Source organism: Cavia porcellus, unplaced genomic scaffold (assembly GCF_034190915.1).
Source record: "Cavia porcellus strain 051 isolate PalLab524CR breed Dunkin Hartley unplaced genomic scaffold, mCavPor4.1 scaffold_6, whole genome shotgun sequence".
NCBI lineage: Eukaryota > Metazoa > Chordata > Mammalia > Rodentia > Caviidae > Cavia > Cavia porcellus.
Window position 1 is genome coordinate 74,287,518 of NW_026947489.1, and position 24,565 is coordinate 74,312,082.

Below are 24,565 nucleotides of genomic sequence, written 5' to 3' on the forward strand. Positions count from 1 at the left end.
TGAGACATTACTTCCCTATGGTCCTAGGCAGTGGCCAGCTGGAAACCTGGGGGAGAATCGACATTTCAGCTTATGGTCTTCCCTAGGATCAATGTCCACATATAGATGGTGCCTAGTCTCTGGCATGGGCTGACTAGCATACAGTGATGGGGGGAAGGGTGGGTGTGGTATGGTGGGGAACTTGACCTCATTTTTATGCAAATAGAAGAATGAGCATTCACATTTTCTTCTAGGAAATTGTTTACTACAGCGGGCAGCTGGAGTGGGAAATGAGGCAGCAGCTCTTTTCCTGGCAGCCAATGGTGCCCGTGTCAACCACAGAAACAAATGGGTAAGTGTGACAGGACAGGGCAGGGATGTGGTTTAGTTCTGGAGAAGAAACTGGTGGGTGTGTAGGAAAAGTGGAATAGATTCTTTTTTCTTTTCTTTTCTTTTTTAAATAATTTCTGTGACCATGATCCATACATATGGTTAGGAATGTTGGCATACTACTGTAATCCTAGCACTTGGAAGGCTGGGACAGGAGGATCCCTGCAAGTTCAAGGCCAGCCTAAACTGCCTAGTGAGACTCTTGTCACAAAACAAAACAACAGAGTAAAATAGACTCTATAAATTCTTTTTTTAAAAGCATCATGCTTTATTGTGAAGAGCACCAGAAAATGGTTGAATAATAAAATAATGTAGCCACTACCCAGATGTATCTACAGTCGTGGAAGTGGTTACATCAAAAGTATAAATAGTTGGCAACCATAAATAAGAGGAAACTGTAAAGAGAGTTACCAAAATAAATTCTTTCGTGTATTCTCAAATGTTGGTTCATTTAGCAACCGTTTCTGAAGTAATCGTATATATCAAGCCTCAAACTAAATACTGTGGACTTTATAATCTAATAGAAATTAGCAGACATATGCCGAAATCTACCATAATAGCTTCTTGTTTGGTCTTTGGTTTTCGTGTGTGGTTGCTCATTCACTACTTTTCTCAAACTAACAAGGTAGACTGCACAGTAGGGATGTTCCCCTTATCCATGATTTCACTTTCAGCAACTTGAATTACTGAAAACTATGGTCTGAAAATGTTAAATGGAAAATTCTAGAAGTAATTGAAAAGTTTTTAAGTTGCTTGTCATTCTGAGTTGTGTGATGAAATCTCGTGCTGGCTTGCTTGGGAGGTGAATCATCCCTTTATCCTGCATATCGGTGCTGTATGTACCACCTGCCCCTTAGCTACTCAGGTGTCACAGTAGCATAGTTTGCAACCGGGGAGTGATCCCACGACCAAGTGCTTGCAAGGCAGATGCTTATGCTGTTGAGCTAAATCCCTGGCCTCTCAACTAACTTTTATGTAATAACCTAATACAGTATCACAATGCCTGTATCATTCATCTCTTCAGATAGGCATTGTGTCATTTCACATAATCCCAAGAAACATGAAAACAGGACAAAGAATATTTTGAGAGACCACATTCACGTAACTTTATACAGTCTATTGTTACAGTTTTTTTTTATTGTTATTATTTTAATGCCCTCTGCCTAATTTATAAATTAAACTTTGCCATAAGTATGTGCATGTAGGAAAAAACATGGTATGTATAGGGTATATATGCTTTCAGTTATTTTGGGGGAAGAGGAGCTTGTTTTAGAACGCATTGAGATCACTTTTATTTTATTTTATTTATTTTGAGCCAGGGTCTCACTATGTAGTTCCGGGTGACCTTAAACTCTCTAAGGAGCCCAGTCTGGTCTCCAACTCATAATGACCCTCCTGCTGCATCCTCCAGAGTGTTGGGATTACAGGCATGTGCCACCATACCTGGCCACATTTATTTTACAACTTTTATATTAGGAACTTTACTTCTAGAAACAACATGTATTGTTGCATAACCAGGATTGAAGAGCCGATTCTCACATTTTTCAGAGTAGATGATGGTAGGGGTTAGGAGTCTCATAAACATTGAAGCCAGGATGAGACCTGGATACTAGCTTATGTACTTACACACGGTCTCAGCAGCGCTGGGCAAGGCATGTGTAATAAACCTCTTAACTGAGACATCCCAGTATCTGAGGACACAGAAGAGAAATCTTTGCTGTCCTTGTCTTCATCAGATGTGCTAATCTGTGTGCACACATGGTCTAAATTCATGTGAATTCTTAGAATATCTCTCTACTCATTAGAGGCTGTTTCTGTTTTCATTTATTTGTTTTTCCAGGGTGGAACCCCGTGCTGTAGGCAAGCTCTCTTCATACTGAGCTACAATCCATTTTTTTTTTCCCTTTCAATGCTAGGAATTGAATCTAGTGCCTTGCACTAAGCTATATCCTTACCCCTTTATTTTTTATTATGAAATAAGGTCTTGTTAAATTGCCTGGGCTAGTCTTAAATTTAAATTTCTTCTGCCTCAGCCTCTTGAATAGCTGGAATTAAAGGCATGTACCTTTTGTCTGGCCTCCCTCCCCCGCTGTGCCTTTTTGGACTCTGCCTTTTTTTTTTGGTACCAGGGATCCAAATCATGACTTTGCGCTTGCCAGGCAGGGGCTTACGCTGCTGAGCTAAACCCCTGGCCCTGAACTCTGCTATTGTGTGTCTGTCTTTATCTTTCTCGCATCATTAATTTTGCCCACTCTTCATTTCTTTCTTTCTTTTTGGTACCAGGAATCAAACTCATGACCTCACTCTTGCCAGGCAGTTGCTTGTGCCATGGAGCCAAACCCCTGGCCCTCACTCTTTATTTCTAATAGTGTAGAGACATGCTCTGTCTCCTAACTGAGAAACCTTCCAGGAGCTCGTATTATATACGACTTCTTAATCCTTCTCTGATATCGTCTTAGCAAAACTAGATAAAACCCATGACAGAGAGGCACTGGGGACAGCTGACATGAAAGCTGGTGAGAGGCACGCAGGACAAAAAGCCTGGAGTGCTGGTTAAGACATGTGGGCTTCATCACATGGATGAAGACCCCGTTGAGAAACAGTGTGGCATTTTGGAGGTATGAGATTGCTGGCTGGGGGTGCTGGCATGGTGAGTGAGGTACTGAGTCCAGATGTGGCCAGGCGGGAGTCCCCTAACAAGCAGGGACTTGCTGTGACCTTGCATGCTGGATGCAGAGCCAAGTCAACAGGTTGTAGAGGAATTACAGAATTCCAGGCAGCAGACCCATCAGCCTACACCTTGTAGAAGCAAGGGCAAGAGAGGTGTGGCTGGGGGGTTAGCTCAGTGGCACAGGTACCTGATGGCAAGTGTGAGGTCATGAGTTTTAGCCTCAGTACATAAACAAAAACAAAAACAAAACTTTTGGTGGGACCTGGCCAGGAGGAAGAACTGGAGTGGAATAAATCCCATTGCGGTTATTGAATTCTTTCTAAACATTTAGTGAGGATGTCTAGCTGACAGACCTGGATCTGCAGATACTGGTGGAAGCCATGGGAGTCCATAAGCGCCCTGGGTGAGAATGTGTCAGAACAGGGAAAAGAATGGTACGATCTTGCTCTTTTTCACAAAAAACCTTGTAGAGCCATGGATTTAGCTCAGCAGCATAAGCACCTATCTTGTAAGCACATAGTTGTGAGTTCAATCCACGGTAACAACAAAAAAAAAAAAAAAAAAAAAAACAAAAACAAAAAAACCCCAAAGCCCTTGTAGAGTCCTTAATTCCATGATGATGATTAGTAAGAGAAAGTCCAGAGCAGTATGTTCAGTTTGTTTCCATTTGTTTACATGAAAAAGATCTATCATAAGCCAGGTGTGGTGGCACATGCTTATAATCCCAACACTCAGAAGGCTGAGGCAGAAGGATCCTTGCAAATTTGAGACCAACCTGGGCTACTAAGTCAGCTTAAGTCCAGCCTTAACTGTGTAGTGAGACCTTGTCTCAAAAAGACAATAAAAGGAAAAAAAAAGATCCATCATATGTGTTGATGGACTTAAACATAAACATGAGGACACGTATACATGTGTGTGTTGTTTCCTGCAAATACTCCATTATGGAGAGAAATGTGAAAATGGTAATCCTGGTTCCTTTAAGGCACATTATTTTTGTGTGCTGGGGGCCAGGCATAGTAGGAAACTTGCTTTCACTGTGTAGTCTTAAGTTTCAGAGGTGGGGGGAGGTGGTTCTTTATATTAGAGTTCAAACTGTGATTGACTCGAGCAGGGGAAGGAAATGGGGTGCAGTGCTCGGGGAGCTTTCGAGTCTGCAGTGGGGTCTGGTCAGCCTTGACAGCTGGTCAGGTAAGGCTGTAAAAGGTTCAAGTCCTGCACCTGCTCCTGATTATCATCAGCTCCTTTGCTTGAGTAGATATGAGGTGAAACACCAGGAAACCAGACCAAGCTGTGTTAGATGGTTGGGTGCACAGAATGTCACTGACAGAGAGGAAAAGAGAGGAGAGGAAAGGGTCGGGTGGGAAGGTGTGAATGGGAGCACAAGCTGTAATCCCAGCACTTGGAGGCTGAGACAAGAGGACTGCCCAAGTTAGAGGTGAGCCTGGGCTACGTAGTGAATTCAAGGGCAGCCTGACCGCATAGCAAGATTCTATCTCAAAAAGTATTTAAAAAGGAGGAGGAGGAGGAGAAGGCAAGATGGAGGGATGGGGAGAATGCTGCTAGTGGAGAATCGGCCAGATTGTTAACCCTATGTATTTCTGGGGTCACTCTGTTTTGAGAAAGTTGGTCATTGTTACTTTATAATAATCACTATGTGTTATCTTTATAATTAGAAAAAAGTTACTACGAAAACAAAGTGAAGGGTGGAAAAAGAGCTCACAGGAAGAAGATGGGAAGCCAGGGCATTTGGGAGGCACTTGGGAAGACACTGAAGGACTATGGGGATGGATACAGGTGACAGGTGATCAGAGTTACTCAAGTGAGTCAGGTATGATACACGACCATGCCGCATACTCTAGGAGGTTGAGGCAGGAGGATCGCAAACTGAGCCCATGCTGGACTACTTAAGCAATATAGTAAAACCTACTTGAAAATTTAAAAATGAAAAAGTGCCAAGGATGTAAAGCAGTTCAGAGGTCCTGGATTCAGTCCCCATTACCACCACTGTCACCACCTGTGTGCACATTACACCATGGATATACTGACAGGACGAATGAATGGCTTACTGGCATGAGCCAAATTGTGGTTGATGACAGGAGGAGCCACCCATGGCTGGCACTAGGGCCTAATTTTGGCACTGGTGCAGTCTCCCTGTCTTTATGAAGATGCTCAGGTCTGGGCCATCTGTTTGCATACAGGGAGAAACTCCACTGCACACGGCTTGTCGGCATGGCCTGGCCAACCTCACAGCAGAGCTGCTGCAGCAAGGTGCCAACCCAAACCTGCAGACGGAAGAGCCTGTGCCCTTCTCAAAGGAAGCCACGTCCCTGGGTGGCTCCGTGGACAGTGTCTATCTGCAGACACCACTGCATATGGCAATTGCCTATAATCACCCAGACGTGGTGTCGGTCATTCTGGAGCAGAAAGGTAAGTAGCGGGGAATTCAGCCTGTCACTTTGACTTCTGGACAGCAGTGTAGGGTAGCTAATTACAAAACTGTTTTGGCTCTTGTTGGTGAGCTGCTTACTGAAAGCATTCGTTTAGAGCAAACTAGATGAGAACAGGGCTCTGAACTACCCATCTCCTTGTGTACTCGGAGAGCAGGACTGCTTGTGTCTGGTCCGGTGAGGCGTGAGAAGGAACGTGGGGCTTGCTCTGGCTTGTTCAGAATATTTTCCAGGCCATCTCAGAGCAGGTGGAGCAAAACTTGCCTTGGTAGGAGCATGTTTTTGAGAACTCTGCTGTGGCACGTCTGTCACAAGCCAGTCAATCCTTTCGTCCGTCTCTGCAGACCCTGGAGGTGACCCACTAGTTGGAGCATTGTGGGAGGAGGATGCCCTGGAGCAGACAAGGCCCACTTCCTTTAGAAAACATCCTCCTCAGGCTTTTTCTGTCTTTCCCTGAAGTTTGTTTTACTTTTGCCTCAGTTTTCAGAAGTCCAGCACTTTTTAGCACTGTGCATCTAGACAGAAAGAAGAAAGGTTGTAGGTAAAATGTGGCTTTTTCTGGGTCCTTACAGGACAGGTTTGTAGGATTTAGAACATTGTCAGAGCATTATTTTAATCTTCTGTGTAGTAGTTGTGTGATAAAATTACGTTTCCATAGTGGAGTTGGGATTCCTTATGCAAAAAGTATTTTAAATTTTTTTTTGGTACTGGGGATTGAATTTACGACTGTGCCGCTTGCAAGGCAGGCACTTATGCCACTGAGCTAAATCCCCAGCCCTATTTTAAATTTTTGATGTTTTTTGTTTTTGTTTTGAGACAAGGTCTTGCTATGTAGTTCAGGCTAGTCTTGGACTTATAGTGACCTTCCTACGTCAGCCTCCCAAGTGTTAGGCTTACAGGGATGTGCCTCCATGCCCTTTTTTTTTAACCAGTTTTAAGTTTTTTTTGTTTGTTTGTTTTTTGAGATAGGGTTTCATCATGTAGTTCAGTCTGACCTTGAACTCAGTGTGTATCCCAGGCTGACCTCGAATTCATAGGGATCCTCCTGCCTCAACCTCCGGAGTGCTGGGATTATAGGCGTGCACTATCATGCCTGAGTTAAATTTTTTTTTTAACTTTGTTTCCCCATGTACACTTTTTTTTTTAATCGGTATGGGGATCAAACTGAGGACCGCATGCTTGCAAGGCAGGTGCTTATGCCGCTAGCTAAATCCCCAGCCCCTCCCATGTAAACTTTTTTGCAAAGTCTTAGATTTCTGGAGTCCTAAAAAAGACTTTTCTTTGAATAGCAAGTTAGTCAATTTGATACTGAATTCTTGCTCTGTTGCATGCTTGAAATATGATCTAAGGGATGGTGAAATTAAGCATTCTTTTCCTTTAAAAACAATTTAGCCAATGCTCTTCATGCTACCAACAACTTGCAAATTATTCCGGACTTTAGCCTCAAGGATTCCCGAGACCAGACTGTGCTGGGCCTGGCGTTATGGACTGGTAAGGCTGGGTTATGGCTGTTGGTGTCTGCAGGCAAATAGGTGTCAGAGTGCAGGTGGGCAGATAAGGGGAGGCGAGTGGGCTAGTCATCTGGTTGTTAGACCACCTTTCTGTGTGGCTGTGATCTAAAACGTCCAGTGGGGAGCTGCTAGCTTTGAGAAGGTAAGGAAGTATAATCGTTTTGGTAAGATTTTGAGGAAGTAGAGGAGCTGAGCATGTGCTAATCAGGGTTGTTTACTTCCCAGGCATGCACACGATCGCAGCCCAGCTGCTGGGCTCTGGAGCTTCCATCAATGACACCATGTCGGACGGGCAGACTCTGCTGCATATGGCCATCCAGCGGCAAGACAGCAAGAGCGCGCTCTTCCTCTTGGAGCACCAGGCAGACATAAACGTCAGGTGGGGTGAGACGTGCCTTCTGTATTAACAGGTAGTCCCAGACCTTGGCCTTGTTGGCAGAAAAAAAGTTTTTAAGAGAGGAAGAGAACTATAAATAAAACAAAATGAGCTTCAAATCATGCTGACAGGGGAGTGACGGTAATTGACACACTGTACGTTATTATCTGGCTCATAGTCACTCAGTACAAAATACAGGCAAGAAGTAAGGGCCAGACAGTGTTAGCACAAATCTTTCTTTTCAGTAAGCCAGGAAAAATTAGCTATGTCCCTGCTTAACTATCTTCTGTATGCCTACCTTAACTATACCTTAACAATGTATATATTGTTTTTCCCTCTTCCTTCTTTCCCCCTTTCCCCTATCAGTTTCTCTTTTCTTTTAGTTTCTTCCAAATTCACAATATCTGTTGTACCTTTTATATCTTATTCATTTAGCTTCTCACATTAGTGAGACAATGCAACGTTTACACATATGGGTCTGATCTATTTCACTTATGAGTATGATACCAGTTGCATCTATTTATCTATAAAAGTCTTGAGTTTATCCTTCTTTATGGCCCAGTAGTACTCACTGTATAAAATCCACATCTTTTTATCCATTCCTCACGCCTGTCATCATGCACTAAGGTAAAATCACAGTGGATCAAAGATGTAAATATTAAAACAGAAGCACTAAATCTGGAGGAAAAAAATAGGTAGTGAGCTTGAAGACACAGATGTAGGCAGAGCCTTCGTGAACAAAGCCCAGACTGCACAAGAAATAATACAAAGAATCAACAACTGGGATCTTACCCTATTAAAAAGCTTTTGCACAACAAAAAAATCACCAACAAGGTGAAAAGGTAACCCACAGAGTAGGAACAAATTACAACCAGTTATTTCTCAGACAAAGGACTTCTATCTAAACCACACAAAGAATTGAAAAAAAATGAGCCCCCCCCCCCGATTTAAAGATGCAATCCAAAAATGGGCATCTGAGATGAATACACACATCTCAGATGAAGAAATGCTTGTGGCAAATAAATATCAGCATCACTGGTCATTCGAGAGGTACAAATCCAGACAACACTGAGAGTCCACCTCTCACTCCAGAAAAAATGGCCATCATCGAGAGATCCACCGGTAGTAATGGTGGTAAAGATGTGGGGAAAGAGGAACCCTTCTTCACTGTTGGTGGGAGTGTAGACTGGTGCAACCACTGTTGAAATGAGTTTGGAGATTCCTCAAAAAACTAGGATTAGATGTCCCGTTCCACCCAGATAGTTCCCTTTTGGGTGTCTTTTCAGAAGAATTAACATTGTACCACAGTGATATATACTCACTCATGTTTATATCTGCATAGTTTGTAATGGCTAGATCTTGGAAACAAATTCAAAATAGAAAATAGTTTTATTATTTAAATTAAGGAATGAAAACGAAGGTTCTAAAACATACATTGCAGGGTTTTTGTTTTCGCTTTTTTGTGTTTTTGAGTCACAGTCTCACTGTAATTCAGGCCAGCCTTGAACTCACTATGTAGTCAAGGCTGGCCTTGAATTCACAGCAACCTTTCTGCCTCAGCCTCATGAGTGTGTGTGCCACTATGCCTGACCACAATTCAGAGTTGTAAACTGAATGTAATCAAACTTATGGGATGGAGGGGGGGAGCTGAACTATCCTTGTTGGAACTTCTCAGAGACAGCGTATACAACTCCACAGATTTCCTTATAATGGACAGTCCAAGATCAGTTCCTAAGTAAGAGTTTCAGTTATGAAGAGTATCCTAGCAGATAAACTTCAGACAGGCTTAGGAGAGAAAAAGATGCAGAGTTAAAGTTTTGCTGTGGTTGGCTTGTCAAAGGGGTTCATCTTTATTCTCAGTGTCACTTTGACCCTACATGATTAGGGCAAAAAAACTTGTCAGGTGGGTAGCTGGAGTGGCATTTTTTTGTGGTGGTGTTTTATTAAGATGCTACTAAAAATCTGTGTTCCTATATGATGCTAGCTGGTTGGGATGCCAACCAGTTACCATCTGGCTACAGTTGGGTAGCTATGTTCTTTTTTCCAAGATTAATTTGTGGTGTAATATAAAACTGAAAGGAAAATCTAATTCCAACTGTCCACTTACTTCAGAAATTCTTAAAGAAGCTAAAGTAAAGATATCTTGGATTTTGTTACTTTTTAAAGTCAAAAACTCCAGCTAGAAATCAGGCAGTGTGGCAGGCCAGGCTTTTGCTCCAGGAGCAACAGAGCCAGGCAGTCTTGATACTGCTGCCTGTGTCCTGGAGCTGCCGGTGGTTGTATTTTCTAAAAGACTGAGGGAACAAACACTGTCGACAGGTTTCATTTCTCTGAGATTTAAGAGAGAGGACTTCCGGGAGAACATGGCGGACAGATAACAGCAACTACCGGAGGCTCTCTGAAAAACTAGGCTCAGAAGCCAGGTATGGTGCGGACTAAAGAGACATAAGCAGGTGGAGTTATGCTGTGCTGACTCAGGAACGAACTCGGCTGAGAGAAACCAACTTGGAATGCAGTCCTGGTGCTAAAACAGGAACAGAAAAGCCTCGCTGCTGAGGCTGGACCCCGCGCCATTGGAAGCCGCGATTTGGGTTTCCCGCCACGCGGTGGCTGGCTGCCTCTACATCAGCTCGGCAAGGATTATACAGATTATACAGAAACTCTGAGTACGGGAGTCTGCGAATGGAGTTGAAAACAAGACAGGCAGGGAGGCATGTTCTGACTTGTGGCGAGGTGAGTGAGAGAAACTGAAACTCCACCACAGTTTGACTCCAGCGGACTTTCTGGGCCCGAGCAGTCCTGCGGGAGCAGGGCGCGGTGGCGACTCCAGCCACACATTCCCCTCTCGGGCGGGATTGGTGAAAAGTGCCTGGCCTGTGTGATGCTGCCTGCGGACCCTGTAGGCTGGCCCAACCCAGATCCCAGAGCCTGACAGAGGCCGGGAGGGGCGGGCCCCGCGTAGGCTGCCTGGTGTGCAGCGGTGAGTGGGAACACCTAACCGGTGCAATTCGATCAGGCTGTGGCTGACAGGGAAAGAAGCTGGGCCTCTCATATAAGCTTGCATATATAAGGAACAGAGAATATGGGAAGAGGCAACAACAAGAAAGGCTCCTCGGCCCCCAATTCTGAGAAACAGGCAATAGCGGACACCGCACCAATAGACATAAAGCGCCATATAGAGAGCCTCATAGACCAATTCAGGAATGAAGTTATCAACGACCTGAAGCTAGAAGTATGCAAAATAGTTAGAGAAATGCTAAGCACCACCCAAGAAAAAATAGATAGTGGAATGGAAGAACAGAAAAAGAGGGGAGAATTGTTTGATGGAGAAAACAGGGAAAGCATAGAATACGTGAAGCAGGTTCAGAGGGACCATCAAGAAACTAAGAAGTCTATCGAAGACTGGCATAACAGCTTGAAAGAAACTAAGGACAGACTATCTGAACTGGAGGACAGAATTGTAATATGGGAGAATGAAATGAAAAACTTCTTTAAAATAACAAAGAAACAAACAGCAATAATACAAAGACAAGAAGATGATAAGAGGATCCATAACTTAAGGATTAAGAACATAAAAGAAGAAGTAGGGACACAAACAAATGAACTACAAAAGCTACTCACAGAAATAATCCAGGAGAATTTTCCTAATTTAGCAAAAGGTAAAGATACTCAGATGTATGAGGCATACAGGACCCCAGCTACCTACAACCCAAACAGAGCAACATCCAGGCATATAATAATAAAAATTCCAGAAATTCAATACAAGAACAGAATATTAAAAGCTGTCAGAGACAAGAAACAGACCACTTACAAGGGAGCACCTATCAGAATTACAGCAGATTTCTCTGCACAAACCATCAAATCACGAAGAGCGTGGGGGGAAATAATTCAAGCTTTGAAAGATAATAATCTCCAGCCAAGATTGAGATATCCTGCACAACTGTCCCTGGAAATTGATGGAAAAACAAGGTGCTTCCAGGATAAAGAGGAACTGGGGGAATTTGCAACCACCAATTCAACTCTACAGAGAGTATTGCAGGATATTCTAAAAAAAGAAAAATACAAAGAATCCAGAAATAGTGGAGGCCACAACGAATGGAGCAGAGAACAAAGTGAAGAAGACAAACTGACAGCTACTGACAGAATAAGAGCTCAACAGAAATGAGGCAGAGAAGATTGGATGATAGGAACAGCTATTTTGGAGAAAATGACATCTTAATAGGTAATACTGATTTAGTATCATCTTGTTTTGAAGTCTCATCTAGCTTTTGTCCTTCTGTCTCCAATGGTCCAAATAGGTTGTATCTTACTGGATTTTATTATGTACGATAGTATAAGTAAGGAGATTATACAGAAACCATTGTTCATTTTCTGTTAGTCGATTCTAAATACTCTGTAATGCTGTCATTCTCTTAAATGGTTTTACATTGTTTTGATATACTTAATGCTACAGTATACGAAGTTGTACTCAAGGATTTCAAGGAAAGAGACAATATGGTAACTACTTTTAGGTCAGGATTATCTGGTGGTGAAACACTATTCTGCTTAAATGGTTATGTTTTGATCTGTGCTGTTTCGTTGTTATGCCCTCTTTTATCTCAATCTCCATTATTTACTTTTTTATTTTTATCCTTTTAATTAAAGGAAAAAAAATAGCAGGATATATTATAGTAACCCACTTTGACTTTCCATTACCTCGATTTGAAGCCCTGTATTACTCTCACCATCTGGTGTTTAACTGATGTTCCCCTATTCTGTTTTGCTGGATAGTATCAGGTTCGAAAATTTAGGCATCAGCTGTGAAGATAATGAGATTCATTATAACGCCCATTCTCGTTGACTTTTATCTATTTTTGAAGACCTACAATGTCTCCAGTGTTTTGGTTTTGTCGGTTTTATTCTTTACTGTTTTGTTCAATTGTATTATAACTAACGATATAGGCAATTCTATTAGAGATAGCGGGAGGCATTATGGTAACCATTGTTGATCACCTTGTATTATGTTTTCACATTATCTATTATGTCCACCCTTTTGACTTGACCGATTCTGTTATGTCACATTTGGTTTTACTCTCTTCCAAAAAAGTAATAAGAACCATGGGAGCAATAAAACCCAAAATGTGTAATAGTCATTGTACAAAAGAGAGGAAAAGAAAGTGCTCTAAACTATATAACTGCATGTATATTTAAGTGTATAAGATAGAAAATGATATCACAGAGTTTTATTGGATCATTGAACAGAACTGTTTGCAGTATCACTGATGGAATGTCCACTTTACAAGCTTTAATTTTGTGACTTGAACAATTATTTCTAAGATGACAATGTGTAATCCATTAACTAGTGATTTTCTACTGTTCATTTTTTTTCTGCAAATCTGTATAACTTGTACCCTTTCTCTGCTTTTTTTTTCTTTTCTCCTTAAATAAAATTTAAAAAAAAAAGCAAAAAATAAAAAAAATTAAAAAAAAAAAGAGATTTAAGAGAGAGAGTAGAAGTAGGTTCCAGAATGCATGGGAGGGCACCCTTCCTTTCTCTAGGGCCCAGCTACCAACTTGGCTTTGGGTTTGGTGTGCATGTCCCAGCAGGACTCAGGATGGGGAGACAGCCCTTCAGCTGGCCATCCGAAATCAACTTCCGCTCGTGGTGGATGCCATATGCACCCGAGGAGCTGACATGTCGGTTTCAGATGAGAAAGGGAATCCGCCACTGTGGCTCGCACTGGCGAATAATCTAGAAGACATCGCATCCACTCTGGTGAGACAAACGGCAAACATGCTGTTTAGCCTGTGCTTATGGGTGAGCATGTTTTGTGTCAGAGATGAATTTGAACCTACATAGCAATCACAGGAGCAAGGGAGCTGCCAAGTAACAAATTGAGTCAGCAACAAACAAAAGTCACGTTAAAAAACTCAGTTCAGCATGGTCTTGGCTAATATTTTTGTTGTGAGGCTGTCTTTATCAAGACCACCAAGAAGCAAAAGAATGGAGGGGTTCCCCCAGCAGTTTTCTCTGGGGTTCTTGATTTGTTTTTTAGTTTTTTTTTTTTTTTTTTTTGTCTTTTTCCTTTTTATCGGTACCAGGGATCGAACTCACGACTGCCTGCTTGCAAGGCAGGCGCTTATGCCACTGAGCTAAATCCCCAGCCCCTTGGGGTTCTTGATTTGTGTGGCTGTCCTGACAGTCACAACAGCAGTAATTCCCTGATCTCAGCTTTGAGTACTGGGTGTGCAAGGCAGGCCCCACAATGGGGTGAACCTTGAAATTTCTCTTCAGCTCTCTCAAGGACTTGCTGTCGGTGTTAAGACATGTCACACTGGTGAGATGGCTGTTACTAAGGTTACCTGTTCATTGCGGTGAAGTGTCCAAGGGTCTTATGAGTCCATGTGTAAACAGGCACCTGTGTCCTCTGTCCCTGGAACAGCACAACTCTATAGACACTGATTAAACATTCCCAAACGCCCCACAAGACCTGGTGCAAGACCTCGCAAAGAACAGAGTTGAATTACTGTTCATAAAACTAATGAATGATGCAGATTAAAGTAATTATCAGTTAAATATCAACCATATCTTACCTGAGAAATGGACCTAGCGATGTACATAAAGCTCAGACTTGTAATAAAAGTTTTTGCTTTTGGTTGACAGTGTTGTGAGAAACTTCTGTTTTTCTGCAGGTCAGACATGGTTGTGATGCCACATGCTGGGGTCCAGGACCTAGCGGGTGCCTTCAGACACTGTTGCATAGAGCCATTGATGAAAACAATGAGTCCACTGCCTGCTTTCTTATTCGCAGGTCCGTGAAACACAAGTATCTCTTGAAATTGTATTTAGCTTATTGCAGACTGGCTCGCTCTTCTGTTGATCCACCTCCAGTGTAGACATGCCTGTGGTCAGCTTAACCTTCAGCCTTCATAATTGAGACCACCAGTGTCAGATTAGACATGTCAGCTCAGTCACGGGACTGGCTCAGCTGTGAGAGGAGGGGCTTGTAGGCCCGAATCAAAGACTGTAAAAAATCGGGCTCGTATCCTGCTTGGGAAACTTCATGGCTCCTGCAGTCACACCAGACCAGTTTGCACTGCAAAGCCAAGAGGCCGGAGCAAGGGAGACCAGATGACATGTGTTTGCTGCCACCTGGATGCATGTGCCATAACAAATCCTGTGCCCCTGTGTGTGGAATATGTGGGAAGCCAAGAGATACAGGGAGTCTTTAGAGTGGTGCTCCTCAAACTTAAATATTTACATATTTCCAAAGGAGCTTGTAACTGTTCTGATCCCAGGTTGCCCCAAAGACTAGTTGTAAAAGAATCTATGGCAGTGGGACTTCCATTCCAGTATTTGAGATCAGGGACCTAGGATACCAGATTCTGGCACCAGCAGCTTTTTTGCTGGGTGCTGGAGGCTCCTTACCTGTAGGCCAGGTGGTACATGGTCTTCCTTCTGTTACTTCCTTACTTTTAGTGGCTGTGATGTAAATAGTCCAAGACAACCAGGTGCTGATGGAGAAGGAGAAGAAGAAGCCAGGGATGGGCAGACTCCTTTGCATTTGGCAGCCTCATGGGGCCTGGAAGAAACAGTGCAATGTCTTCTGGAATTTGGTGCCAATGTAAATGCACAGGTATTAAGTTTCTCTTTTCCACTGAGTTTGATGCTTACACACAGTTAGGGAACTCTCTTGTGGGAAGGGACTTTGTGGAGTCACCTGTTGCAGGCCTCTGGTTTACCATGAACAGAACTTTGGTATGACAAATGAATTATGCAGCCTGTCTAACAATTGAGATTATTTCAATTAAAGTTTTCGTCTTTCTGCGTTGGTCCCTAAACACCATGAGAAAGGTTTGTTTTGTCTGTTGTCCTTTGTCACCTGTTCCCGTATTAGAGATTTTCTCTGAAACAGGTTAGGCCCAAACCAAGTGTGGGGTTCAGGACAATGTGCACTGACTCAGTTGAGTACCCCAAGTTCTGCTCCTTGATGCTTTACAGCATTCTAGCTTGGGAAGATTCGTATCTAATGCTCCACAGTCAGATAAAGAGTGATGGGCCTAGAGCAGAGAATGCTTGCAGGGCTTCTAGAGCAAGTACGTTTAACAGCACTGGGCCACTGTTGGCACCACAACACGGGAGTGTTGTGTAATAGAAAGCTGTTTCTGGGACCGGGGATTTAGTTTAGTGGCATAGGCTCCTGCCTTGCAAGCGTGGTCACGAGTTCGATCTCCGGTACCAATTAAAAAAAAAAAAGCAGCTTCCAGTTAGTTTTGTGTTTCGCCATCTACAAACTAATTTCAAACACAGGTTAAAAATGTTTATTCTCATAATCAAACTTCACCCAAAAGTTACTGTCTTTGTATTTTTCTTGATTTTTATCTGTCAATTTGAGCTGAAATCTTGTTCTCCTAGGATGCAGAAGGAAGAACGCCTGTCCACGTGGCCATCAGCAACCAACACAGTGTCATCATTCAGCTGCTGATCTCTCACCCTGATATCCACTTGAATGTACGAGACAGACAGGGCCTGACCCCCTTTGCCTGCGCCATGACTTACAAGAACAATAAGGCAGCCGAGGCCATCCTCAAACGCGAGTCTGGGGCTGCTGAGCAGGTGAGTGAGTGGCGCTTGGCACTCTCCAGAGCAGGATTCTGAGGTGGAGGTAAGACAGATGGCAACGATGAGCGGGACCCGTCTATCCGGAGACACTTGTCCTTAGGGTATGCGTCCCTTTCCTAGAACTTGGCCTCGGTTGTCCTGTCAATGCTAAGAAGTGACTGTTTGCGTGTAGGCCACCTAATGATGCCTTCTTAGACGGAAATGGGCATCATCAGAGAGTATAAAATCTTCATGAATGGAGATACTCACTGCACATCTCATTCTCTGTCTAGGACTTGGAAACTGTTGATCCAGGTCCTTACAGATACATTTTACATTAGCAAAGCCTGTGGACCCGTGTGTGTGTGTGGGGGCAGGGCACTAGTACTTGCTGACATGTGGCATCTCCCTGACTTGCACCTGAGCACTCACACTAACGACAGCTGCTGTTCTGACAGTCACAGTGTGGTTCCACCTGAGCAACGTGACAGCAGTGGACCCAGGTCTTTGGCATGCTGCTGACTGCCTCTTTCGAGCTCAAAGGAAGAAACGTCCCAAAGTGGTAGCATTTAATGTTGGCTGTTGGGCAGGAACTTCTGGAACAAAGGAAAGGATTACTTTGCGACTTTTCCCATGATTCTTGCACCCAGCAGAAGTTTAAGAGTCATTCTTTAAAAGGAACCTGCTAATACTTTGATTCTGATTTATTGCCTTAGGTGGATAACAAGGGCCGGAATTTTCTTCACATAGCAGTTCAGAACTCTGACATTGAAAGTGTCCTGTTCCTAATCAGTGTCCAGGCTAACGTGAATTCCAGAGTCCAGGATGCTTCCAAGTTGACCCCTTTGCACCTTGCCGTCCAAGCAGGCTCAGAGATTATTGTCCGCAATTTGGTAAGTGAGGCGGAAGCACTGTTACATGTGACACACTGTTGGGGGTGCACAGGCTTCCCCTCACAGGTGTTTCACCAGGTACTGGGGAAGGCCAGTGTCAGCGCATTCAGGAAGCACAGTTTGTTGGTGGGAGGTTGAGTGTGGTGGCAGAGGTGGGTCTGAAGGCTCCAGGTGCTGCCACCCTTGAGGGAGCAGCCAGGAGGTGGGATGGTCCTCGAGGGGTGGGCAAATAGCCCTGTGTGTCGGGACCTGGCCTCGAGCCCCAGTCTCCCAAAGGAGTGTGTGGTGAGGGCTGAATTAAGTGAGCTAAGCGGTGTGATGTCAGGGCTCCAGGAGGACAGCCTTCCGCAAAGTTTGGGACTCCGTGGCTAAGGCAGGGCTGCCTCTGGGCAGCCTCCGTTTATTTTTTCCAAACAACTAGGTAACTGAACAGACCTTGGGAATGGTTCAAGGACTTTGCAAGTAACAAATTGTGCTAACAAGGACAAGTGTCTTAGGAGAAACTCTCCGTGTTGCATTTCACTGTGGGGGGGAACTGCCTGTGGCTAGTCTTTATTCAGTTAACTGGAGCAGAAGCCAGGTGTCCTCAGCTGTCATCTCTCCCCAGCCATGCAGCAGCCTACACGTGTGTTCAGTTTTCAGTTTCTGCGGCTCCCGACACTCATGTGTGTCAGGCAGTCCCCACCTCAGAGTCTGGGGGTTTAAAGGCCTCCTCCAAGGTTGTTCTGTGCTTCCTGAGGGCGGCCCTCACGGCAAGAAGGCTGCCAGATCGTGGCTGGCTTCTCACACACCACCTGTGTGCCCTTCCTCCCTGAACTGGTGCCACTGGGTGTCTGAAGGTGCTCACACTGAGTGATGTCGCACTGACCTGCGTGGCTCCTTCCCTGCTTGCTGTGGTTGTGATCCCTAGTTCAGCACTAGTAACTGTGACTATACCTCTGTGTTCATATCCACCTATGATGTCTTGTCTCTATGCGACTGGGCACCCAAGGCTTGGGGGATCAGATTCAGAAGTCTAGGGGGGAACAGGAGCAGCGACTGGTGCTAGGCTGTCCCAGCGTCAGGTACCTGTGTGCACAGAGGAACCGAGGGTGATTGCACACCTCAGGAGCTGCACACTGAGCTGACTGCAAACTGCCGGGTATTTTTATTAATAGCAACTCTCTCTGAAACTGTCAGAAAGAGGATGCTGGATGAACTTGAGATACTAAATGAATAGTCAAGATATTACTTAAAGGCTCTTTATTTTAAAGAGGGAAAAAAAAGCCAATTAAAATAAACCAGAATAAGTTATACAGCATTTCAAAATCTTATGAAATCAGCAATAGTTACCATAATGCCTTTGTTGTCTTCCAAATAGCTACAGATACTTTCACACATAGTAAAAATCAAACAGCACAGAATAGAATAGAAACAATAAAAACAAAACAATGAATGCAATAAATGACTTCGAAATAAGCTAACAGTAAATCCAAAATGGCTACTGCATCTTGCTATCTTTTAAATAGCTTCTCCTGCCATCAGACAAACAAAAGAGAATAAAGCCCAACCCAAGAAAACAATGAAAATGATGTGGTTTCCAGGTGGGGATCACCTCCTTGAGGCCTGGTTCTCTCCCCAGGGTCCGAGAATGGCTTCTTTTTGCTTTTGATTCTGTCATTCTTTGTGGTCTTTGTTTTACAGAATATACACAGTACTGCTTTGTGGGAGAATTAAAACCCCTAAGGGAAACAGTATTTCTCTTTCCCTCCCTACTCTCCTCTGAGTCTAATACATACTTAGCTGCTAATGTTGGTATTTTGCTTGGAGAATGTCATCCCTGGGCATTTTTGTCCTTAGGCCAACTTCACAGAGCATGCTGACCCACAAGACAGCTGCAAGGTCTTTAGGCGACAAAACTTACCCAGGGTCTCACCACCGTGTGTATGGCCTGTGACTGACCACGGTGTCGTTAGCAGCATGTGACCATCTATGCTTTTAAACATAGCTGAGTTGGGTGTCCCTCTGTGTGTGTGCACTCGCGTCTCAGTCTCTCTCCAGATGGAACCTTGCCGTCTGCTAGTGTACTTTTTATTTTCAAGAGCACAAATCCACATTTGCTTGTTACGTCACAGCCTTGAAGGGATGAGCTGGGCGGTGGGCATAGCAGACATGGTCTTCACAATTCCTGGGAACCACGCCACTGTCCCATGGACACAAGTCACATTTCCCTAGGTGGCTCCGGTGTCTTCAGTTTGCCTCAGATATCACTTTTCTTTGTACATATAAGTGCATCGCCTTCACATTTTTGTTTACGGTAGTGGGGATTGAACCGAGAGCCTTTGCCCGAGATTCCCTAGCCCTTGTGTTAGTCTTGAGACAGAGTCATGCTGACCTGCCAGCTTGCCGAGGCTGGGAATTTGCAGGCATGTCTCTGCCCACTGGACTGTTGGGACGAGTGGGTGGGCACGTACCACCCCATGAGGCGATGCCTTCAGTTCTAAGAAGGAATGGTACCCCCTTCGGCTGCAGACTCCAACAGACAGGGCCTTTGTCCTTCCAGACATTTGTTCTTTAGAAGTCCCATTCCTGGCAGACCCTACCACTCCAAAATGGAGAGAACTGGCTTGGTTTTTTAAAACTTAATGTATCATCAACATCTTTCCTATTAATCCATATATACTTATCATCTTAATGGCTGTATTGTTTTATCGTTCGACTAAAGTATAATTTTTTTAATAACCTTGCCTTTCTTGTGATTGGGCTTTTCCAGTAAAAGCAGTAAACAACCATATATAACATAGTGAATATCCCGCCGGCCTTGGTAGTATTACATACCAGTATCCTAGGAGAATTTCTACAGCTGAGGAACAGTCTTTGCCACTTGGTAGGTAGGTGCTGCTCTGCCCTCAGCACAGAGTTGGCTGGTTTTGCCTACCAGTAGTATGTGTAAGGTCCTCAGCAATGGCTGTGCCAGCATGGCAGACTGCCAGCCTTGGTGAACTCAGAGGATAGGCAGGGGGTCCCATTAGGACTGTGGCTGTGTTAGAAAGCCTGCTCAGCAGTCAACCCTAACAGCTTCTTGCAGGAGCCAAGGTGAATGAGTTAACCAAGCACCGCCAGACCGCCCTCCACCTTGCTGCACAGCAGGACCTGCCGACCATCTGCTCCGTCCTCCTGGAGAATGCAGTGGATTTTGCTGCTGTGGATGAAAATGGAAACAATGGTAACTTAAGTGGTCACTCTGCGCAGTGCTGTGCTCAGTGAACAGGCTCTCTTGTCTGAGAATGGGGTGCACTGCATCCTTGGCTCTGCTCCTTCTCAGGGAGGATGTGTGACAGGAAGCGCTCTGGACAGGGCATGCCTCTTTCCCTGACCAGGTCTTAAGTGGCTCCCCAGCCTAACTGGTAACTCTGGAAGCCTAAGGCCGCTTCTTGTAGCTGGCCATGGTGGTATGTGCCTGTAATTTCAGCACTTGGGAGGCCGAAGCAGGAGAATTACCATGAGTTAAGGTCAGCCTAGCTCCATAGCAAATTCAAGGCCAATCTGAACTATATATATAGTGAGACCCAGTCTCAAAACACAGCATAGGTGAGGGAGCTCCTCATGAAACTGTTAAATCTCATCTTTGGAGCTTCTGAAGCAAGAAGCAAAGGTTTTTGAGATTGTATGTGTGACTCATTAGTGAAAGGTAGTAAAGATAAGAAGGACTAGCTCTGAGCAGGCCAGCTATTGGTGTGACCTGAGTCCCAGTTAAAGGGCGTTGGTGAGGGTGAGGAGGAACTGAGACATTTCTGCCTGTGCTTCTGGGCTTGTACAGTAAGAGGATTTACTCCCCAGCTCTTCACCTCGCGGTCATGCATGGTCGGCTCAACAACATCCGGGTTCTCCTGACAGAGTGCACAGTGGATGCCGAAGCCTTTAACCTGAGGTGAGTTGTTCTGTCCAGAGCAGAGATCAGAACTCTGGGTCAGCCAGCTGCTTCAGAGATGGTAGTAAGTAGTGCCTCTCTCAGCACGCTGCAAAACTGGACTGGCTTTTGGTTCCCTGGTATTTTTAGATCAGTAAAAAATACTTTTTAGAAAAGGTGTTATGACCTGCTAACTGTCCTTATAGATTTACCCTGCATCACAGAGTTCAGAGAAGTCCTTGCCTTTGTGATGGCGACGGTAGGTGCATATGCCTTTCCCCATTGTTCCATCAGAGGCCAGTCACCGCTTCACATTCTGGGGCAGTATGGCCGAGAGAATGCGGCCGCCATCTTTGACCTTTTCCTGGAGTGCATGCCCGAATACCCTCTGGATAAGCCGGACTCGGAAGGAAACACAGGTATGTGCTCAGTAGTCGTGTGTCCTGTCTCATTACATGCCTCGCTCCCTGGAAAAACAAGGTCACTCTCTGCGGGCACACAGCTAAACTCAGCATCTGCGACACTGCCCTGCTGTGACATCTGAAGAGTGTGGCCATGAAGCTTACCTGGGGCTCTGGTCACACCTGTGTCCAGCAGGCTGCCTGTTTTCATTGCCCTTGTCTACCTTTTATTCAGTTAACAGGGTCCTGCCCAGCTCCTGGGCTTCTGCAGGGAAAGAAGGTGTAAACACCTCGCGTCGGCTTCAGGCTGTAGGGGATTTTTACCTGCTCTCATGTTGTCCCAGTACTCAGGAAAAGACAGAAGGGTCACAAGTTTAAGGCCGGTCTAGACTGCACAGTGAGACCTTATCTCAACCAAACAAAGGAAGAAGTGGTAGTCTTTTTTTCAGGGTCACTCTAGCTACCCATGGTCACTGTGATCATTTCTGTAGTCTCTTTGGTATATTTTTGTATACCATTTCTTGTTGAATATATAAAATCATCCTCATGAGGTAAGCAGTACATATAGTTTCAGCTAAGAAAACTAAAGACTGAAAAGGATGAAAATTGGATCTCTTCTATGCGCGCTGAGATTTTTGGTCGCAGCATTCCCATTCATGTACCCCGTGCCAGAAAGAGCCTCTGCAGCCTTCAGGAAGATTGCAGTCACTGTAGGCTGCTCTGAGCTTTAGCAAGGGGCCAAATGTTCTGTCGGCAGATCTTAGCCTTGGGAAGTTGCTGGCCTCAGGCCACCAGTGATAGTCAGAGCTTTAGAGCAGTCAGTTGGCGGGAGTGAACAGCTAGAGTCAGGGATGCCCAGGCTCCCGATTTTAGAGATCTTGTGTTGAGTGACTGATCATATCTTAGCAGGGTGGCTTTCCTACCTCTCTATGCCTGTTTCATTGTTCAGTAACAGGAGCAGCAGCCCTCTCCCTGCTGTGTCACTGGGGACAGTGTTAATCAGAGAAAGCTGTGGTCAGTTGTTATTTAAAGAGATTGGCAGGAGGCCAGGCTGGAGGCTCCTTGGGCAGAAGAACTTTCTGGAACACATTCCTAGTGTTTCCTAAGACTTGTATTCTTTTCCTCTATGCACGTATGAATGACAGGTCTTTAGATTTAGTTCATTATGTGAAAACAGCTTTTCTTTCTTGGTGTAAAGTAGTATTTCATGTCAGAGTAAGGCAGCTGAGACAGCCATGTAGTTCTTTAGTGGCTGACCTCAGTCTCTTTGGGGCCGTAACTCTGATGGGATTGTGTCTCTCTGGGACCATAGCTGCCCACTAACCCTGTGGCTCCCATCTGGGTCCCCAGTGTGTCTGCAGGAGCTTCCCTAATGAACGTCTGGCCCTCCGCTGTGCTCTGCCCGCCCTTGGACAGCACCAGGCTGGGGTCTGTGGGAAGTAGTCTTACATGTGGTCTTATTTTCCAGTGCTGCTCTTAGCATACATGAAAGGGAATGCCAACCTGTGCCGTGCCATTGTCCGATCTGGGGCTCGCCTGGGCGTGAATAATAACCAAGGAGTCAACATTTTCAACTACCAGGTTGCCACCAAGCAGCTTCTGTTTAGACTACTCGGTGAGTGGCCTCTGATTTGCTCCATAGTGTAAACACAGTTACGGTGTTGATTATCTGGATGTATTGGTGATCTTTAAGTTCTGAACCAGTGGTTGCTAGGAACCAGATAAGACTGGATAAAGGGCCTCTGAATAGTGTTGAGAGAGAGTCATTGCTAACATTCTCTTGTTAGAGGGCTTTGCTCTGGGGCCCCTGTCTGTTACTCACTCCACCTGATCTCCCAGAGACTCACAAGCTAGAGGGAGGTCACCTGGACCATGTCTCTTGTTGTGTGTCTGCTCACCTGTCCTCATCCAACTAAACCCGAGTATGTAGCCTTCAGAATGGCCCTCAGCTTCAGCCTTCAGCAGCTCTTCCTCTTCCAGCCTGCTTTTGTGGAGAGGAGTTCTTCACTCGGGGTTTGCCTTTTAAATTCTTCTTAGTGCATATATGCTATACAAAGTGATCACATTTGTCATAGGGATTTGTACCTGTACAGGTCTTAATTCTTTTCTTCCCATTTCCCTCCCCTACCTTTAGCCTTCTTCCCCATCTCATTTATAAAGGTTTTGTTTGCATTTTTTTCCTTTTTTTTTTTTAAATCCCTTTTTGGTTCCCTCGCTTCTCCCTCCCCCAACCCTTGTTTTCCTTCCCATTTGAACACATTCTTCCTACTTCCCTATGTCTGTCTTTTGTTTTGTTCCTTATTTACCCTTTGTTTTTCTCACACAAGAGAAGCAATGTGATATTTAAATTTGCATGTCTGATTTATTTCACTTTATGGTCCCAAGGTGCACCCATTTACCTAGAGGTGACTGTCTACCCCCCTTTATGGCAGAGTAGCGCCCCACTGCACATGCATACCACCTTTTCTCCATCCATTCCTCAGCTGGTGGGCAAGTTGTATTTCCAAGATCTGGCTGTTACACTTTGTGCTGCTGATAACAGCTGTACATGTATCAGTGTGGCTGGATATTTTCATTCTCTTGGGAACTTTTGATTTCATATTTGCCTGTTTTGATACTAGCAAGAATCAGGACGCCTTGAGTGCCCAAGCTTTGTCCTCCTCCAGAGTGGAAATTAGTAGGCAGGGAAGCTCAGAGGTGCTTAGGGACAGGTAGTGGGTCTGGGCCACAGATCGGTTTGTGGCTGAGCAGCACCAAAACTTGGGGCTTCAGCTATGAGATGTGGAGGCACTTAGAGGTGCTCTGGGCGGTAATGAGTAGACTCAGAGGTGTGTGTGTGCGTGAGACACGAAGGTGAGTCTAGTGCTGGCGGCAGCATGGGTGAGCTGGGAGTTGAGTGAAACAAGCCAAGCAGGGACGCAGTCTGGGTGCCGTCATTTTTGTGGTGGCCAGGAGGGTTGATTCCATGGGCATCGAGAGCAGGGTGCTGGCCACTAGAAGCTGGGAGCAGGATGGAGTGGGGCAGATGGAGGGAGGTGGGTCGCAGCTCTAGATCACCTGCATGGACGGCAGTGCTATGCTCTATAGCATCATAAGATGAGTGAAGCCTACAGCACTTTACTGTATATTTTGTAAAAGAGAAAGGGGTTTGAAGGTTCCTGCAAAAGATAATTACATGAGAAGCAAATGCTCATTACCCTAGGTGAGCCTTACCTCACATACACCTACGGAATTACCAGGCACTGCATGTTATTTAGTGCGTCTTCTTTTTTTTTTTAAATCGGTACCGGGGATCAAACTCAGGACTGCCTGCTTTCAAGGCAGGTGTTTATGCTGCTGAGCTAAATCCCCAGCCCTTTAGCGCGTTTTCTAAAAGCGTGTGTTCTGTGACACCTAGTCTACTTTCATTTGTCTTACCCACACACTT

The 24,565-nt window shown here is 44.8% G+C and overlaps 1 protein-coding gene across 4 annotated transcripts in view; it reads left to right on the forward strand.

The window, feature by feature from the left end:
• Positions 1-24,565, forward strand: part of Ankfy1 (ankyrin repeat and FYVE domain containing 1) — a 100,176-nt gene that overhangs the window by 70,560 nt on the left and 5,051 nt on the right. For all 4 annotated transcript variants that reach the window (XM_063251007.1, XM_003469510.5, XM_005003537.4 and 1 more), the window contains 13 exons: positions 234-331; positions 5,239-5,467; positions 6,880-6,978; positions 7,224-7,377; positions 12,961-13,129; positions 14,047-14,165; positions 14,834-14,990; positions 15,770-15,970; positions 16,672-16,848; positions 19,906-20,053; positions 20,668-20,758; positions 21,032-21,156; positions 22,607-22,753. In XM_063251007.1, coding sequence (XP_063107077.1) covers positions 234-331; positions 5,239-5,467; positions 6,880-6,978; positions 7,224-7,377; positions 12,961-13,129; positions 14,047-14,165; positions 14,834-14,990; positions 15,770-15,970; positions 16,672-16,848; positions 19,906-20,053; positions 20,668-20,758; positions 21,032-21,156; positions 22,607-22,753 — 1,914 coding nt within the window. The remainder of the gene's footprint in view (positions 1-233; positions 332-5,238; positions 5,468-6,879; positions 6,979-7,223; positions 7,378-12,960; positions 13,130-14,046; positions 14,166-14,833; positions 14,991-15,769; positions 15,971-16,671; positions 16,849-19,905; positions 20,054-20,667; positions 20,759-21,031; positions 21,157-22,606; positions 22,754-24,565) is intronic.